Genomic DNA, 20,179 nt, shown 5'->3' on the forward strand with positions numbered 1-20,179 from the left:
TACAGGAATGGCCGGTGCACTCACTGGCTGAGTGCCGGTCACGAAAAAAACAAAAAAACAAACAAAAAAAAAACCCAAAAAACAAAACAAAACAAACAAAACTGGGGGGCTTAAACAAACAGAAGTTATCCTCTCAACAGTTCTGGAACCTAGAAGTCCAAAATCAAGGTGGTGGCATGGTTTCTTTCTTCTGTGGGCTCTGAGGGAGAATTTGTTCCTTGCCTCTCTGCTATCTTCTGGTGGTTTGCCAGAAAACTTGGCATTCCTTGGTTCATGGATGCATCACCATGATCTCTGCCTTCATGTTCAGAAGGTGTTCTCCCTGTGTGTGTCCATGTCCCCAAATCCCCTTTTTATAAGGCTACTAGTCTTCCTGGGGTAGGGGTCCACCCGACTCCAGTATGACCTCATCTGAACTAACTAAATCTGCAATGACCCTATTTCTAAATAAGGTCATATTCCGAGGAACTGACTTCAATGTTGGGAAAACAATTCGACACACAACAAACCCCTAAAATGCAAGTCACAGTCTCCACCACCTTTAAAGATCAAGGTTGCAAAGTCTCAGATCAAAGCAAACTCCAGGTGACCCACATTTTTTTGTTTGTTTGGTTGGTTTTTGGTTTTGGTGGGTGGCTGGCAAGGGGATCCAAACCCTAGACCTTGGTGTTATCCGCACTTTGCTCTCCCAACACACTGGTGTTTTTAGAGGAAATATAAGGGGTATTCTTTTCATCGTTTCAGGAGAGTTGCTCGTGTTGAAGAGGAATCAAGATGGGGCCACTGGTCTCCCAAACCTCGCTTCTAGTGGAGGGTGGTGTGCCCTGGGAGGGAGGGTGCAGACCCCACTGATGAGTGCCGTGAAGATGCAGTCTCCCACCTGGCAGACGAGCACTTTTAGACCTTCACCACCATCTAAGAAACTGCATCTAAGACCTGACAGGAGCGCAGGGGCCAGCTTCGACCTGCAGGCACCTCCAGCAACACCCTAATAATATCCCAACAGCAAGATGGGGACACAGATGGTGACAAAAGCAGATTAGCTGCTCCCTAAATTTCCAAATCAAGCCATGCCATTCTCAGGAGTGTGTAAAAGTATTAAAATGCCCACCCTGGGCACACAACACAAGCTGTACACCCTCCTGTGTTCATCCCTGAAGTAACCATTTCAACTCATCAGCTGTTCTACCTGGTCGACACTAGGGGGCAGGCCACTAAAACGTTCCTGTTCAAACCAGCTCCTCTGCAAAAGCAAAAGCTTACATGGGGTCTTCGAAAAGTTCACGGAGAGATTTGCGTTCTCTTTTAACCCTTTTTCCATGGACTTTTTGAAGTACCCCGGTACTCGACGAATTCTCCAGATTTAAACGGTGGCTTTCGCGTTGGTTTCCCCACATAAAACGCAAGCAGGCGTCCGGTGAGGGGCACAGCATGGGAAGCGCTCTCTTGTGTGCGTGCCGGTGTTTTCTTTTTGGAGCACATTCACGCAGCACAAAGCCCATGAACAAGCCTCTGCTCTTCCTTCAGCTTAGCTTCAGTTGGGAGCTTCCAGAGTGGAGGAATAAACCGCACTGGCCAGGGTAGGTCCCTAGGGGCTTGTTTGGGGGCTAATGGACACCAGGAGGGGACTGAATCAGGTATCCATCGTCTAATTGGTGACAAGTTTGCAAGAGAACCAGTCAGCATGAACACTCCAAAGGAAGCTGTATTTAATCCCTCAGAAGTCCTAAAAAGTGTAATTTCATAAACGCTACCTTTGTAGCACACCACTCCAAACAGAGGCTCGGTGAGCGGGAGATGGCTTTGGACCCCGTTCAGGTGGGCTTTTTCCCTGCTCCCTACTACCCCACCCGGTACATCAACTGCTTTGCCTGTTGTCATGTCTAGATTTCACGGCGTCATCATGATAAAGCCAACGCCAGTGTATTTCCAGGCAAATGCATTTTCCTTCCCGTTCAAGGACTGGGCTTCCTCATCGGATGGTGCCGGCCAGGCTCTACGCAGAGGCTCCCGCTTCCTCCCTGGAAGGCCAAGCAGAATTTCCCGGGAGCAGGAGGGCCTGTCGGGGAGCCGGGCTCCGCTCCTCACTGTCGGGCCCACCGGCTGCCCAGGGCTCCTGTCCGGGCGGGCCGGGAATGGATGCTGAGAAGCGCCTCAAAACTGCTACCGTGTTCCATTCCTGCCACACACACTCAGGGCCTGAGTGATCAGATATTTTGCATAAGAAACCAAGAGACACTTGCAAGAATCCCCTTGTGGAAAGGACGACCGAGGCCTGAAGCAAGAAGAAAGCTGAGAGAAGAAAACTGGGAGAAAGGGCAGAAGAAAAAGTAAATGCGCTTCTTTCTCAAGTACTTTGCTATGCAAGATTTTACTTGTTAATTCCTGAGTTTTTAAAGAACTTTTTAAATTATGAAAATGTTTGTGGTAACTAGTCAAGCAATAGAAATAAAATGAAATGTATTCCTCTTCCCCTAAAGTCTCTTTTACACACTGAAGACGCTTCCTACAAGTTCTGAGTTTGGTAGGCAAGGCATCCTTTTACTTTTAAGCTTGTGATTTTTCTCCTTTCTTGGCCTCGAGTTTGCAAAGAGCAAGCAGGGCCAATTACCTCACACAGATACGAAAACTCAAGAAACAGGGATGAGTCTTCTCCAATCACCACTGGTAAGTTTCCTTAAAATCAAAATAACATTTCTTTCAAATGTCCAGGGAAGTAAGGCAAAATTTTCCTCTAACAGGTCTTCGGATATAGTGTCAGCATCTGAGAGTACTATATGAATCTTAATATTTCTTTTCATTTGATCTTTGAAGTGTTTAATCAGTTTTGAAGACAGAAGCCTTCTTCTGCAGTGATAATTCCCAATAAAAAGACATTTAAGTTGGTTATTTTGCAAATGGGTTTGTAAGATTCCTGCTCCAGCAAGAAATAATTTTCTCATAAAAAGGTTGTGAATATTGTCAACATTGATTTAGGTCCATGAATCCTAAATCCCACCGTGCATTAAATTTTCATGGGAGCTTCTAAAAGTTACATATCCTACGTCTCCCACTCCATAACTGCTAGGGGTAAAGCCTGGGGATCTGCGTTTGACATGGTCCCAGGTGATGGTAACCAGCATACGACTTCAGGGACAGATTTCCTACACACCTGGCTCCAGCCCGTCTCTCATCAGTCTGCACAGGGCACTGCAAAGGAGCTTTTCTCTCCTCAGCCACAAAACCTTACCACCCTCCTTTCCCTCCTAGAGAACCAGATCAGAGCAGCACTTCTCAATCAAAATGTGGTTACCAGACAAGCAGCAACAGCATCACCTGGGAACTTGTCAGCAGTACAAATTCTCAAGTCCCACCCCAGACCTACTAAATTAGAAATTCTGGGGATGGGGCAAACACAGTCACCTGTGTTTTAACAAGCCCTCCTGGTGATTCTGATGCAAGCCTAACTTTGAGAACCGCTGAATTAGAGCATTTCACAATTTCAAGAGCAAAGTAATGAAGACATAACTCAATGAAAGGTAGAACCAAGTTTATTCATGACAGCCTTTATTACAACCACTCTCAAGTGTAAAAAATAAAGGGTGATTAAAATTTAAAACTCACTTAGACTTGCTGTTTCACTTTTCACCAAGTGCCAAAGGGTGGGGATCTTGCCTGATTTGAATCAACTGGTCAGATGGAGTCCACTGGAGAATGAGGTAATGAACAAAAGACAAAAGTGCCAATTGGAGAGCTCATGTCTTCTCCATGGTGGAATGACATTACTAAATGACAACTGAGGTGGGCACAGGGATGAAATAAGATAGTCTAAAAGCCAAAATATGGAAAAACATCTCTGCCTATACAGAGACACAAACACACACATGCAGAGTCATACAAACAACCAAACTGCAGAGATGAGATTTTAAGAGAATTTCTGTCCTTTCTCTAAGCAGATTGACACACTCATCAGCCACGGCAATGCAACATGGGGCTAAGATGGAAAACCTCGCTAACTTTCCACAAAGTATGCTAGCTGGCTGCCCAGTTATGTGCTGGCAAATGTGTCACCACCATAAAACACGCCTGTGGTTTTCTCAGTGTTCCATAGATTAAATATCTATCCCCCAGGAGAGAAACAGCCAGTGGACACTGGTGGGTTAAAATCTGTGGGGGCAAAACTCATCCCTCCCACCTGGAGTGGGGGAAGGGGTGGCAGCACCTGGAAGTGGTTTCCCATCCTGTGTCACAGAACACTGCCCCAGTTCGAGGCACTCCCCTCCAAAGTACTTGTGCTTTGTTACCTTCCTGATGGCTAGTCTGCAACACGAAGCTCGGCCATGCACTTTTTTTTTAACAAAAGCAAGCTAAAACCAGAAGAAGAATAAAAAGACCCATTAGAAGCTTCTTGAATGTGTCAACATTGTTTTGGAACTGAGTTTAATTCCACTCAAAGAGAAAGAAGGGAGGGTGCAGAAGCGGCCACTAAGATGGACACTGAGAGAGACTGTTGAGTCCGTGGAAGCACTTGTGACGGCACAGCTCGTCTCTTCCCCGTCAGGCTGAGAGGACACGCCACAACCTCCCAAGGCCGTGAGCCTACAAAATAAATGCTGACCAAATAACATTTTTAGACGTTCGCAGGAAGGCTGGAAAAGGAGATGATGGGTCCAGATTCACAGGTCATGCAGGTAAGATTATACAAAAAAATTGATATTTGAGTTCAGTAAGAAACCATTTTAAAATTTAACAGGAACTGTATCATAGCTTTCACATTGGAAGACAGAAAACAATAAACAAAACAACCCAGAGTATTCCAGAGTTTCCAAAGAATCCAACTACTAAATTTGGTGGGGTGGGGGTGAGGAAGTGTTAAACTAATACCTCTTCATTAACCTCATTTTCTCCTTAGATTTCATTGATAAATAAAGCTTAGGCCTACTTAGAAAAAAGATCAGTCCTGCTAAAATACGGCATCATGAAGTCTTCCAAGGCACTTGCTCAGTGCACAGGGAATACACAACTTCTCTTCTAAGGAGACACTCCAGGAAAGACCACGTTGGTCAACCAAGTTACTTGTTGAGTACGATCTCAAAACCTGAACCGAAAGACAAGCTGTTTTCTTCGCAGATGATAGTTGCAACAGTTTCTTGAAATGTACGTGGAAGGATGCCAAAAACCACTGCCCTCCCAGGGAAGAGGTTGACTTTTAGAAGAGATGCACTTCTTCAGGCCATGGAACAGAAGGCAGGCCCTCCAGGGTGTGAATGAAGAGCAAAACGGCCCCTCCCAGCCCTCCAATTATGGAAGTAGAACGCAAGACTGTTTTCTACAAATTCAAGTACATCAGCTCCCCCATCCCCTCTTTTTTTCTTTTTTGGTAAGCATCCAACCATCCATAAATTCATGGCTACAGTAGAGATTCACGGCGCAATGACTTTCCCACTGCTTGTTTATTTTTTAATTCTGTCAGTGAGCAGCATTTCCCAGTCTAACCCCCCCAGAACAAGTTCTTGGCAGCTCCATTGGGTGAGATTGCAGGATGTCTCCGTGATAGGTCCGTGCAGTGTGAATATCAGTTCAGCACGTGGGAGGGTCACGAAGGCTGGGTCTGTCCAGTGTCTTCACAGCAGCTGTTGAGGGCTCTACCAGCTAGCCCTGACAGCTTCAATATCACTAACCAAATTCTGGGCCAGGCATATACCAAAAATCTGAGAAAGGAAGGAAAAATGAGTCAAGTGAAACTCTTAACTTCATTAGGCTTTTCTTTGGCTGTTTCCCTTTTTTTTATCTTTGATTTTTAAAACTTGAGATATAACTCCTATATTCAAAATACATCCTTTTAATGTGTATAATTCAGTGGTTTTTAGTATATTCACAAAGCTATGCAACTATCACCACTATCTAATTACAGGACATTTTCATCATCCCAAAAAGAAACCCTGTGCCCATGAGCAGTCATTCCCATTTACCCATCCCAATAACCCTGGCAACCACTTATCTATTTCCTGTCTTTATGAATTTACTTATTCTGGACATTTCATATAAAAGGAATCATATAATACGGGGCTTTTGTGTCTGTCTTTTCCCAAGTAGTGAAATGTTTTCAAGGTCCATCCACATGTACCAGTAGTTCGTTCCTTTTGATGGCTGAATAATATTCCATCATATGGATATACCACATTGTGTTTATCTGCTCATCAGTTGTTGGATATATGCATTGTTTCCACTTTTGAGCTATTATAAATAATGCTGCTATGAACATATGCGTACAAGTTTTTGGGTAAACATGTTTTCAATTCTTTTGGGTGCATTCCTAGGAGTAGAATTGCTAGATCACATAGTAACTCTTACTCTATGTTTAACTCTTTGAGAAACTGCCAAATTGTTTTCCAAAGAGTCTGCATCATTTTCATTCCCTCCAGCAACATATGAAGATTCCAATTTCTCCACATCCTTGCCAACCCTTGTTATTGTTTTTATTATAGACATCCTGGTGGGTGTGAAGTGAAATCTCATTGCGGTTTTGATTTGCATTTCCCTAGTGACTAATGATGTTGGTATCTTTTCATGTGCTTATTGGCTATTTGTATCGTCTTTGGAGAAATGTCTATTCAGATGTTCTGCCCATTTTTAAATTGGGCTTGTCTTTTTACTGCTGAGATGTAAAAGTTCTTTATATATTCTATGTATTAGACCCATACAAGACAATGATTTGCAAATATTTTCTCCCATTTTTTGGGTTATCTTTTCACTTTCTTTGTGGTATCATTTTTTGCACAGAGGTTTTTAATTTTGATGAAGTCCAATTTATATTTCCTTTGGTTGCTTGTGCTTTAGGTGTCATATCTAAGAAAACACTGTCTAATCCAAAGTCACAAAGATTTACACCTATGTTTTTCTTCTAGAGTTTTATAGTTTAGCTCTCATATTTAGGTCTTTGATCTATTTTGAGTTAAGTTTTATATATTGTGTGAGGTAGAAATCTAAATTCATTCTTTTGCACATAGATGTCCAGTTTTCTCAGCATCATTTGTTAAAAAGTCCATTCTTTCTCCATTGAACAGTTTTGGTTCCCTTGTCAAAAATCAACTGACTGTACATTTATGGGTTTATTTCTGGACTTTCAGTTCCATTCCACTGATCTATATGGCTAACCTTACTTAAGTACACACTATCTTGACTACTGTCTCTTTGTAGTAAGTTTTGAATTGGAAGGTGTAAATTCTCCAACTTTATTCTTTTTCAAGTTTGTTTTGGCTATTCTGGATCCCTTGCATTTCTATATGAATTGTAGTATCAGCTTGTCCATTTAAAAAAAAAAAAGGCAATTGGAATTTTGGTAGGAATTGTATTAAATCTGTAGATCAATTTGAGGAGTATTACTACTTTAACAATACTAAGTTTTGCAATCTGTGAGCACAGGATATCTTTCCATTTATTTACATCTTCTTTAATTTTGTTCAACTATATGCCCCGTTTGCGACCCTCCAAGGAAAGTATCACATCGACAACATCAGGAGTCCAGCCCTTGAGACTGCCTAGGAAAAGTGGGTGATCCCTTCCTCACTAGCACTGTGGCAAGGTGGTCCAGAAAGGGAAAGAGGCACGGAATCTCTATGAAACTCCCCAAATCCTTAACTTTACCACTGAGATCTACTTCCAACCATTCATGTCTGCCCCTGCTGTCATAAGGCAGTATTACTGAGCGCACGGCAATGATGGAATGCCCGTAGGCAACTACTGACCCATTAAATTTCTCCATCTTGAAAAGGAAAAAAGTTTTCCTGAAATATTTCAAGATAGTACCATCTAAAATGAGAGCTTTAAATACAAACCAAATAGTTTAGGTCTGCTCCCCATCCCTCTAATGTGTCTTAAAAACTCTGATATTACAATGCTTAAGCAAAGCTCCTGTCCTGCCAGGGGCTCTCCCAGGGCTTCTCTTCCCTGTGACATCCACAAAGGACCCTTGTCTTACCTGCAGCAAAGCAATGCCTATGAAAATACCAGCCACGATGGTTAAATTGTCCTGCAACCACTTCTCAAACTGGGGCACGCAGCCTTTCGTGTAGATCACAATCTGCTGGTCAACCTCCTTCACAAGGGAAGAGGAGAGCACAGTGTCACAGATAAAGCACCATGCATATGCAAAAACTCCTCCAAACGCCCTGTGCAAAGTGACAAGATGAGGTTCCACTTACTGGTTTTTGCCTGGCATCATAGCCACACTGAGTGTTGATGACATCTTCCTGATGAAAAAAGAAAAGAGAAAAGTGAAATCCAGTCTTGTTAGAGAGAAAGCTCACCTAGGAATGAGCAGAAGGTCCCCCTGTCGGTAATAAACTGTGTATCTGGACACATACACCATGGCACCATGTTCAACACTTTATATACGTTATCCCATGTGGTTATGATGACAATCTTCAGAATTAGAATGAAGATACAGCCTGTTTTACAAATGAGGAAAACTGAGGCTCTGGGAATATCAGAAAGGACAGCAAGTTCACTCTTCCGGAGGCTCAAGATTCAAAGTGTTGCCAACCTCCAGAAGCTTAACTTATCTGGGTTTAGGAACCTAGAGACATGGGTAAATACCCCAGTTAAAGGGCACAATGACTACCTTCCTTTTTGCTCTTTTTGGGGGACTTCTACTTTTAATCTATATATGTCTGTATTATTTAAATAGATTTTCAATGAGAATGCATTACTTTAATAATTTCAAAGTGAAACAATGCCCTGACCACACATCACATGGACAGTCTGACATCCATCTCACAGGGCCTGATCAGAAAAACATGGGTTTTGCTTTTTTGGGTTAGTTTATTTTTCCCCTCTGTGAAGTGTGGGGAAGATTTTGTTGGCTTAGAGTTCATGGAATGAGATATCCCTACCCAGAGGATCTGTAGTTGAAAGGGGAGGCATGATGCCTTCCCAAGATCTTCAGAATTCTCCTGATGGATTGGTGGTATAGGATAGGAACGGGAGACAGGGAGTGCACAGTTCTGTATCTACGGCAGGGGCAAGGCTGCCTGGGGTGCTGGGCACCTGGGGCTCTGAGCTGGTCGCTCATTCGGCCCTCTTCCGAGGAGAGAGAAAAATGAGCCAGCAGGAAGGGTCAGCTTTCCTGGCCAGGTCACAGAGCCAAGGTGGCACAGTCCTTAATGACTCTCCTTCTTTTAGTCTCCTTCAAACCAAGAGAAACAGCCCAGGCTGACTCCTAATGGGCAGACTGCATGAAATTCTGATTTTCCACCCCAAGACCCCCGCCCCCCGCTTTTTTTTGTCAGCTGGTGAGTACATGGATTGAAACCTGGACTTTGGTGTTATTAGCACCATGCTCTAACCAACTGAGCTAACTGGCACTGTCTTCACCTTGGAGGAAGAACATCACCTCTGAACTCAGTAGTGCTCAGCTCTGCTTGCTGAGGGGAAGAATGAGTCTGGGGAGGACACTTGGGGACTAAAGGGCCAGAGAGAGGCTAAAGTCCTGGAAGGGCCATGGCCAGGAGCATGCAGTGACACTGCAGGAGTAACCCCTCACATTTGTCACTCTAACTCTCAATCCTGGCTTTTCACTTCCAATAAAAGAGCTGCATTTTAAGTCCTTCTATATACCAGGCACAAAATCTGACCCAAGATATAATCAAATCTGTCGTAAAAGATAATGGTTTACAAATAGGTTTTCTATTTTTTTCTTTTTTTAAATAAAATACCAAATGCAATTACTGTAGTCACTATGACACCCAAGAGTCTGGGTGACTGTGGTCTTTCTCCAAAGTAGTCTAGCCTTACCTTATTTCAAACTCTCCTCCTACTTCTAAAATTTCCCCCAGAACTAAGCCAGGAAGAAATGGGTTACTAACCCCAAACCAATGCAGAGAGCCCATATGAGCCTGTCCTTCTCATAAAGAAGGAATAACAGGTGATTCAGGCAGGCTGCCTGGGTCTGAGGCTCAGCTCCATCACCTGAGAGCAGTGTGAGCTTGGAAAGTTACTTACACTCCATGTGTTTTGCTTTCTTCACCTGAAAGGGGAGGATAATGGTGGTATCTGCTGGTAGGAATGTTGTGAACTTTAACGAGCCAATGCACATAAGGGCTTAGAATAGGAACCAGCACATCGCTAAAAGGATGTCAGCGATTATTACACCTACTGGGAAGATTTGAGCACTATGCCCCCTCCAGGAACTACAATTAGTAATAAATGGGTAAGAAGGGGTTTCAACAAAAAAACCACTCAGCCCATCCCACACACATTCTGGTGTGGTGCACAGAGCAGGCCACCAGGTTGCTGGCATTCACTTACTGCGGGATCTTTAGTGCAGCAGGAGAACGGCACGCCACATCGCTCTCGACTTGCATTGGAATCTGTGCAATTGAAGTAAATATTTAGGTTCCAATCATCAGCTCCAAAAGCCCCACAGCACTGCCACTAGAGCAAACAGGAGAGAATTAGAACATCTCGACTTGGAGGCGACCAGGCACCTACACTCACACCCACCAGAACGACACCCAGCTTCTGCCAGCTCTAGCCTTCTCTCTGTCTCAGAATTTATTTTTAAGCCAAACTGAACCTAAATGGCCCCTGTAAAAGTTTTCAAAGTACTTAAAGCTGAAGGTTTGTAACGATGTGCTGGCATGTAACTTAAACGATTGATGAGACCTATGGTGTTTGGTGGAGGAAGGGCAGAAAATTGCACAGCAGAGCTCCGAACAAGGTCTGTTTGGCTTGTGTACATTCTAGAAGAATAAAGAACAACATTCTAGAAGGATAAACAAGACACTAACAACAGTGGTAATGTCTCAAGGAGGTAACTGGGGTTAGGTGGGCTACCGAGAAGCTTACTTTTTTAAAGTTTTAATCTCTACATTTTAATGTATTTTTAAAAATCAGTTTCACTGAGGTGTAACTGACATATAATAAACTGCACATTTTAAAATTGTACAGTTTGTAAGTTTTGACAGATGTATACATTGTGAAACCATCACCACAATCAAGGTTGTGAACATATATATCACCCCCAAAGTTTTTCTTTACATTTGTTCCTACTCTGAATTTTTTTTAAACAAGAGCATTTGTTTATGTTTTCAATTTTAAAAAGTCAGTCTTCTAATTAAAATATAGTAAAATGAGCTGTTAAATTCAGTGAGTCTTAAACAGGGCCTGATTCAAGGGCTGCTGCATAAGCCTCTTCATTACTCCCTGGGACTGGCCTATCTCTCCTTCTTTGAGTTAAATAAATATCAAATCTTGACTATTTTAAGGCTTTCAGAACAAATAGCTACTTCAAAACATAAAACTCCATGATGGAAAAATAAAGTCACAGGGAAAAACAGTATTTCCATATAAAGTAGACAGCATTCAAGAGAACATGCATATATTCTTCAAGCTCCTCTGGTCCTCCGAGGGCTTGGGTTGTGAGTCTCCAGTTTGCCTACAAAGCTCCATCAGGTTCATCATGCAGACGAATCAGGCATAATACCTGGGAAGGTGGGAGCTTGCATCCCTCATGAGCTAGCAAAACAGGGAAGTCGTGGAGGAGATGACACAGGGCCTAATTTCACACCTGAGGTCCAACTTACTCCAGGACAATTGTTGCTGCCACTGAACAAAACCAACACAGCTCATCTCAGTGCTGAGAACCTAATGAAGGACGGTGGTGCCTCCCTCATGACGAGTGCTGATGGAGCCGTTTCTTCCCTTTATCAAAGGTGATGCCAGCTCATTCTGGAAAACTGTCACAGCAGAACTCAAAGAAGGCCATTGGTCCATTGGGCTTTTGTTTGCCCTCCAGGCCTGCCACTTCCATTAATGCCCTGGACACGGCTGTCCAGGTCTACTCAGCTTTCCCAATTTCTCAGTGTAGGCATATAAAGAACCACCAGTTTACAGGACAATAATATCTTAGGACTAATGTAAAACCATGTACATCTCATTAGTGCGTCATAGTATCTCCATGAGTTAGATAGTAGCTATTATTATTTCCATTTTACTATTGGAGAAACAGGTCAAGATCCTGTGAGCCCAAGGTAAATTAGCTAGTCAGCTTTTGGCACTAGATCTGTGTCTTTTGACCCTCTGTCTATACCATTTTACATTTTGAGTGAAAAAGGGCATCTGCTGCTTTGTTTGCACTGCAGGAGCCAAGACACAGTCGTGCTCCAAGATCTGACAGGGTGGGCAGGATTCTACTGCCAGATTAAATTCTTCACTCGTTAGAAGCCAACAGGGCTTAGAAGTTTCTAAATTTTTGGTTTTAACTGCATGTGCCAAAATGATATTTGGATAAGCATATTTTAGGGACCTTGTGGACAAATATCCTATTAAGTATATTGTTATGAGCTGTGAAGTATGAAGGGTTACTAAAAAAGAGGGCAAGGAACAAGGAAAAATTCATACTTAATAACCAAATAAAACTTTAAACCCACAGCAAAACAATGTTCTTCAAATGCCGATGGGAAAAACTACTGTGATTAAAACCTTTTTGCTCAAGAGTTTTCTTCTTTGTTCCTCTGATTTAATAGAAATTGAAACAAGCAAAAAAAGGACATTTCCATTTAGGCTACAAATCCTGTAAGTCATAGAGCAAGTCTTAAAATAGTAAACAAGCAAACAAAAACTCACGCAGAAAAGTCAGAGGTATTTTCCAGTTGGCAGAAGCAGAAGCCAGGAGGAATAATCATGGGGGTCATCGTTCTGAAAATATTTTAAACTTCAAGATAAACCAAATTTAAACTTACATATTCCTGGGTGAAGTCTATCAGGTTTTGCAAATCAATGTCATCCCTGTATGCTCTGATGTTGTTGTTTATAAAGAAATACAGCTGGTCTTTGATCCAGTCTTTGAAAACAAATGCCAGAACTCCAGCAGTGAGCTCCAGGAAGAAAATAATTCCCAGGAACACAGAAAACTAAGACAAAAGACACAAAGAGAACAATTATAAGGACTATTTTGATCATATATAGTTAAATGCTTTCTCTCTAAAAGGATCTGTAATTACATTGTATTGTTATATATCTCCAAAGCAGATAATATTCAGTTTCTTAAGATTTGTTAATAGAATATTATAGTCCAAGAAAGGATTTTCTAAAATTAAAAATCATTTCATAATCACATTTTAAGGTCTCTGGTGTTCCATTTGGTAATTAACCAACAAAGCCCATAAGCAAACATGAATAATAGGAATTTCTCATTAGGCCCACATTAAGGCCTAATGAATTTCTCATGATTAATGTACTGACAGACGCTTGAACGAGGACCTGCCCCTACCTTTAGTAAGCTTCTTTAACTTGAAAGATAGATTATCCCAATATTTTAGGATCACCTGTCATTTATTACTACTGTGGCCTTGATTCTGCATGCAATATAACCTTTTATGGATTCAGACACTATTTTAATTCCCCTTGGCACCTGCTGTACAGATGTCTCCATCTTAGGAAAGAGGTCAAAGAGGAAGTGGGGGTGGGGGTGGGGGCGGTGACTGTGACACAATGAAACCCCAGGGTTGAGGGCTTTCTCAGGAATCTTAGCTGTACTCGCCTTCCTCTGGGAAGAACCAGGCTCAGGAAACATTTTATGTAACATCAAAGTGCAGCCAAAGGCTAATAATGTAGGCAACATGAGTTTTAAAAGGAGGGCTAGAGACCATAAGGCAATGTGGTAATTGCCTGTAACTCTGGAGAAATTTCCCTTCCATCTAGAAGAGTCCGAAGAGCCTCCTCTTAGTCATATCAACTTGCTGTTGACGCCCACGGTTCTTTCCACCTCCTCCTGCCGGCCACATTCTTACCCTGTTTTTTTGCTAAAACAGACTATGAGAAATGGGGCTGTGAAGGACCAGGGGGTATACTGCAGGCAAACTCTGCTGATGACGATGGCAGAGGGAGCGACACTGGGGCCACAGCTTAGGGGCACAGGTCCTGAAGGCTGCAGAACAGAGGGTGGTGGAGGAGGCAGGGGAACTCAAGCAGTCTGTGGTTTCTCTCTTCAGCAAGCAGAGAGCCAGCCAAGAGAAAAATGTATTGGATGGGGAGGGGGGCAGGGGGAGGGCAAAGGAAACGACACATTACTTGTTAAAAGACATGAAACATTTATTCCATTCAGCAAACATCTGCTTGATGTCCCATAGTGGGTTAGGCCCTGTGGCAGGTGGGCTTTGCAGTGCAAGGATGAGCCATACCCTTGCCTTCAGAGACCCCACAGTCTTATGTGATTGGGGGGGGGGGGCGCATTTCACACTCCATATCAGTATATCTCTAACAGCATTTATCCAGGGCCAAGGGCAGCTCAGAGAGGGGGAGGCAGGCAGCAAGGGGAGGGCTGGAAGGAAGAAATCAGTGCTGGGCAAAGTCTAGGACCCCCAAGGTTTAGGCCCCAGTTCTAGACCCTCCAGCTTAGCCCTTCATGTTTCTATAGAGCTCCTGGTTATCTGTTCTTGGTAAATTCACTAGAAGCAGAATTCAAACAGTTCTTAATTATCATCAGTGGTACCAATAATTTCAATTTAAGCATTCTTCAATCTAGAAAAAAGGACAGGAAAAAAAAAAAATCACACCGCTTTTGCTCAGTGCCTACCCCCCAGTATAAAACAAGTTCCTTCCCTTTATTAGGTACCTCTTTAAACATGTAACTATGACAGTTCTCACACTATAGCAATGATAAAATTATAGTTAGCATGCATGAGTGCATACAGAAAACACCAAGACAGAAATCATGTCAAGATTTTAATTAGATTTTTGTTCTTACCTCCATAAAGGTTAGATAAGTTCATTTTTTAGTTCCCCTGGTAAATTTTCTCATCATGTTACATAATATACATACCAAAAATTCAGTCCAAATTCAATTCCTATCAAATATTTGGCAGAAACCTACATGCCCCAGGCTACCTGTCAGCTAATTCCCCTATTTCCAGTGGTGCAGAGACTGACTCAAAGGCTTCATCCTAGGGCCTCGGTCAGCCAGGAAGCTCCATTTCTATTTCACAGTATCTAAGCTCTTGAACTTTCCCTCAGCAATTTTCCTAGTCTTATAGCATCAGATCTTTGAGGCTGTTTAGTCATGTTGACATTTACTTCCTATTTATCTCACTGCTCTTACTCAAAGAATATTCTAGGCCAGTTTTTTTTTTTTTTTAATTGTTTCTACTAAATGGAGAGAGAGGCCATTTAAAATATTCTCCAAGACTTAAAAAAGCCCCAAAACCTAATTCTCTTCATTTTCAACACAGGACTTTATAAATTAAGGTGCTTAATTAGAGAAATATGTATATTTCTGCCTATTCAGTTAACTCTGGTATCTTCAACTATGAAAAATAAACTATATTAAAGGGATTGTGATTATAAACAATACTATAAAGTAAATCATATTAAATCATGTTAAAGGGGATCCCACATTTTGGGGCATGGAGGCTTAAACTGATAAAACAGGGGCTATAAGTATTCTCTAGGCCCTGATCAGGCTGCAGAAAAGCTGAAAAGGTAAGATCAGCACTTAGATACCTCATGCCAAGGAGACTGGCAAGTTGTCCAGGCATAATCAGAGACAAAGCTCTCCTGGGGCTCCACAGGTCTTTGACTAGGTGAAGAATGAAGTGCTTGGTAGTGTGTGTGTAGAAAGGAGGGACCTGGCAGATAAAGCAGACAGAGTCTTGGGAAACTAGCTCCTCCTGCCGTAGTCCCATGTATGCAACAGACAACCAAGTGCTCATGAATTGTATGTAACACCAGGTACCCTTTGGTATTCCTTGTTAGCATAAGCCACATGAACTTTCAGGTTAAACAGACTTCAAAACCTTCTCTGAGCCAGGGTGCCCAGATTTGACATGGGCTACCCTGGGTGGGACACAGTGAGTCCCTCTTAGAGCCAGAGGATGGTGTGGCAGAAATGCAGGGGAGGAGAATCACACACTGCGTGGCCACTGGGGCTAGTTCTAGGATATATTCTGTCTTAAATGAAAATGTCCCTGGACGATGATGCATTAACAAAGGTTGGAAATGATTCTAATAACAAGTAATATTACACAGACTACTTTCTAGAAATCCCACCATCTTCCCTCACCATAGTAAGGTGGGTCCTTTTGATCCTTTTCCTGCTCCTGTAAAGAGGAGTGGCCACTTCATACATAGGGCTGTGATGCAGATGCCCACCAGCACACCAAGCTCCATGCTGACAGACACACTCAGCTGGCCTGGGACACATGTACCAAGAGTATTTAAGATCCATATATGTCAGCATATGCCATTTCATTCTCCTTTCGAAGGAATCTCCAAAGGAAAGGCTTTCACTTTTCCTTCTCTACTTTTACTTTTAACACTTTTTTATATACTCTGGTAAAACCCTCCTCTACAAATATTCCCATTAACAGTGATCACACCAAACACCACGTAAAGGATCTAAATATTATGCTGGTCATACAACAGAGAACTTTATACTGGCTAAATACAAAGGCAATTCACCTTTTACTGTTTCTCCATATTTATTAAAACCTACTGCTTTGAGTTTTTAAAATTTATTATTATTTTTTACATTCTAAGATGTGGAACAGCTGGGGTGTAGGAGGGAGAGAGGAAGGGGGAGGGGGATAGGGTCGGAGGACAAAGAAGGGGATGGAGGGCGTGGTGGGGGGGTGTAGTTGAGGCCTATGGCACCTACCTCATTTCTACTGCTTAACATATTTAATCTGGGTAGGTCACAGTCACTGCGCTTAAGCCTGGTTTCTCAAAGACAATTACCTGCACAACTCTTCACTCACTATGTGTGTGAAAGAGGGAGGGAAATAACTTAAAAGAAGAAAAAAATATATACCTACCTTAGTCCCAAAGGTATTTTAGGGATTGGATTGCAAATTTGTGATACACTTGTACAAAACCTCCATGGATGGCATAAGTGGGGGTGGTACTTCTATTATTAAGGAGGCATGGCAGGGGTCTAGTGTTCTCCCCAAAGAAATGCATGACCTGGGCCATGTGTCAGTGCCTTTGGTGCAGGTCACCATCTTGCCTGTAGATAGAGTGTCCTCCTGATGTAAGATAAGAGTTTGGCTCTCAGTCTGAGAGCTGAGAGTGTGATACTTACAAACTTGAGAAGGAAAGTGTTTTCCCGTAGTGCTCCAATGCACCCTGCAAATCCCAAAATGAACATCACTCCTCCCACCACAAGGAAGAGCCAAACTGGGTCAAAGCCGCCGAGATCAGTGATGGAAGAGATGTTGGACAGAACTCCCTGGGAGTGGAAAAGAACACATGACAAGGCACCAGGATGTGAAGTCAGTTTTCCAACATGTGAGGATTACTGCACTTGTCTTTTCCCCTTTGCCCCTCAAAAACTTCAGAAGTCATCTGATTTTCAGGTGTAATTAACACTCAAGAGACCACCAAAACAAAAGAAAAAAAAAGGAAAGAAAATAAATCACTTTCTAAGGTCTAAATATGTTCATATATTTGGTAAAACTATATAGAGCAAAAAAAATGAAGCAAGGACACTGTCATCCAACACTGTATGAAGACAACGTGGATGTTAACTTTGCTTTCTATGTCCCCAAATATAAGTGGTCTTCAGTAAAAATCAGGTATGTAAGAAAAACATACCCTCTCACACCCAGAAAGGGTCACAGCCCCGTATTACAAATTATGAGACCAGCTACTGTTATTTTGAAGCTGTGTATGTGAGTTTTGAATACTCAATATCACTAATCTTTTATTTTCTTATTAAATTTGTTTTGAACTCTCAAATCAAAATACTCCTAGAGTATCATGGTATAGTTTGCTGCAAAATCTTAATATTAAATAGTCTGTTGTCAAAGCACTCCCAACAACCTGGAAGAACAGGAAGTAATCATTTATTTTATACTTGAAGAAAATGGAACTCAGAGTGTTTGGTGAGTGGCTGGAGGTCACACAACTACTGATCAGAACTAGAACAGAATGTCTGTTGCAGTACTTTTCCCTACCAAGTGTGTGTGTGGGGGGGTAGGGGCACACACTTGCTTCTCAGTCACCACTAATCAACACCCGAGTTTAAGAGTTTTAAGTTTTAATCCATTTTAAGGTTGTAGGAACATTTGGAGAAGAGTAGTGTGTTTGTTAGCTTTTTTTCAGTTTGTTTCTGCTCAAGGAAGGTGTTAACTTAAGAATGACAATATGATATTAATAACAGTACATTTATGAGGAATAGCTAAAGGACTTTAAAAAAAGGTCAAGGATTTAAATAAAGTCACAGATGAAGAATCGAGAGATTATTAAAACTGTTAGGAATGAAGGGTGTGTTCACTAACTTCTGAGGTGACCTCACAGAAAGCAACCACACCATTCCCAACGCTGCATAAACCAATGGTTTGATGGAATTTTGTACTTCTTAGGTTTCCGAGCTCTAAACTATGAGCACTCATTTCAGGGGCAGGGAAGATTGAAGGAAAACACAGAAATACTGAAATCAATTCTCCACCAATACAAATGATGCTAAGAAAAAAACTTGCCAGAGAAGCAGAGAAAATCCAAGCAACAGTGGTGAGGGTCCAGTGTTGGAAGGAAACCAACCTCCCCCCTCAGAGTGCCTTTATAACCACCAACGGTAATATTTAAAGTCTTAATGTCTTTGACCTGCTCAGAAAGAGGAAGAACAGATTTGGGGTTACATGATAATATCCTTAAATTTTTAAAAGTTAATTACGGGAGAAGAAATAGCTTCAGTTCACTTGGCACCAAAAAGAGGTAACAGAGATGGAACTGACAGAGAGGTCAATTCTATTATGAAGAGGCATTTCTAATGCCACCAGGTTTCTGCACTAAGTCAAAGGCCGCCCAGAGAAATATGGGCTTCCCCTCACAGGGAGCTGATGCTGTGAACTCTGCCAGCAGTGCTCTAGGAGGGATTCCCAAATTGGATGGGAAATTGGGACTTAATGACCTTTAGGTTTCTTCCTACTTTAAGACTATTCTATGATTACACCCATTTTTAACGGGCTTTTTATTTGTGACTCACACACAAGTCTGAGCAAAGATCACACTGTTCCCAAACACTCTTCCACAATCCATGGATAACAGGGAGAGTCATCTGGGCAACTCAGCAAAGCAAACGAACAAGCAAACATAACTGTTCCTGAAATATCAAGACAATTCCTCTCCGAAAGACAAAAAAATATGATCCCAATTGTATGTTCCTGGACCATTTGTCTCTTCTGGGTTTAATTTGACTTTTCAGACGAACTCATTTTAATACTTACTCTCTCTAGACTGCAGGGGCAGTTTTAATTGAGAGACCTTCAACTGTTTCCATGGAAACTACAATCATTTGGGGGCCTCACTGGACTGCAGATCCTACTCATTTAATCCTAAATTCTGGCAAATACAGGACTAGAAACAGATACTACTGAGAGCTATGGGGAACTAATATTCGCAAAGCATGGGAAAGACTACCAAAAACTTTATTTTTAATGGATCCAGAATATACCCAGGTAGTTATCAGTTGAAAACCAACTGAAATCTTTCCTTGTTTTTTCTGGGTAGAAAAAAAAAAATACCCTTAATTAAATTAAATTCATTTATTTTAAATTAAAATTTTAGCTGATAAAATTGTATGTATTTACACTGCACAATATGATGTTTTGAAGTACATATACACTGTAGAATGACTAAATCTAGCTATTAACATATGCATTACCTCAGATAGTTATCATTTTTGTGGTAAGAATACTTTACATCCATTCAGCATTTTTCAAGCATACATTATTAACGACAGTCACTAACTCAAATCTTGAAACCCAAAGTACGGAAGGCAATGCCCAATGACCAGTTTTCCTTCCTTGGGATCAGGCTTACTTACCTAGATGGAGAGGAAAAACAGACTTACTCTTTCATCTGTGCAAAGTTTCCAAATATTCACTGCAGAGCAGTGACTACACAGAGAGATTAAAGAGGAGCTGAACATAATCCTGGCAACAATGATTTTGGATTACAAAAACAAGGGAGAGCTGACAGCTCAGCCTTCTGTCGTTTTAAAGATGGGGGCTCTTGCTGGACTCTTTGTCAAGCTCAATTTGACAAATGAGTAAGAAGTGCTAGTACATGCCTGCTGAAGAATAATTATAATTAAAGCTTGTAGTTGACAAGAAGCTGAAAGAAAAAAAAAAATCTAAGATTACAGTTAAGTCTGCCAAGTGATTTAAAACAGGCACTTGTATTCCTGGTAAATCCTCAGGAA

General features: G+C 41.8%; 1 protein-coding gene across 1 annotated transcript in view; it reads right to left on the minus strand.

The window, feature by feature from the left end:
* Positions 1 to 5,624: 5,624 nt before the first annotated feature.
* Positions 5,625 to 20,179, minus strand: part of TSPAN5 (tetraspanin 5) — a 158,127-nt gene continuing 143,572 nt past the window's right edge. The window contains exons 3-8 of the mRNA XM_063108530.1: positions 17,057 to 17,203; positions 12,723 to 12,893; positions 10,288 to 10,413; positions 8,184 to 8,231; positions 7,961 to 8,077; positions 5,625 to 5,690 (exon numbers count right to left, since the gene is read on the minus strand). Of these exons, the coding sequence (XP_062964600.1) occupies positions 5,625 to 5,690; positions 7,961 to 8,077; positions 8,184 to 8,231; positions 10,288 to 10,413; positions 12,723 to 12,893; positions 17,057 to 17,203 (675 nt within the window). The remainder of the gene's footprint in view (positions 5,691 to 7,960; positions 8,078 to 8,183; positions 8,232 to 10,287; positions 10,414 to 12,722; positions 12,894 to 17,056; positions 17,204 to 20,179) is intronic.

This window comes from Cynocephalus volans, chromosome 9 (genome assembly GCF_027409185.1).
Source record: "Cynocephalus volans isolate mCynVol1 chromosome 9, mCynVol1.pri, whole genome shotgun sequence".
Lineage (NCBI taxonomy): Eukaryota > Metazoa > Chordata > Mammalia > Dermoptera > Cynocephalidae > Cynocephalus > Cynocephalus volans.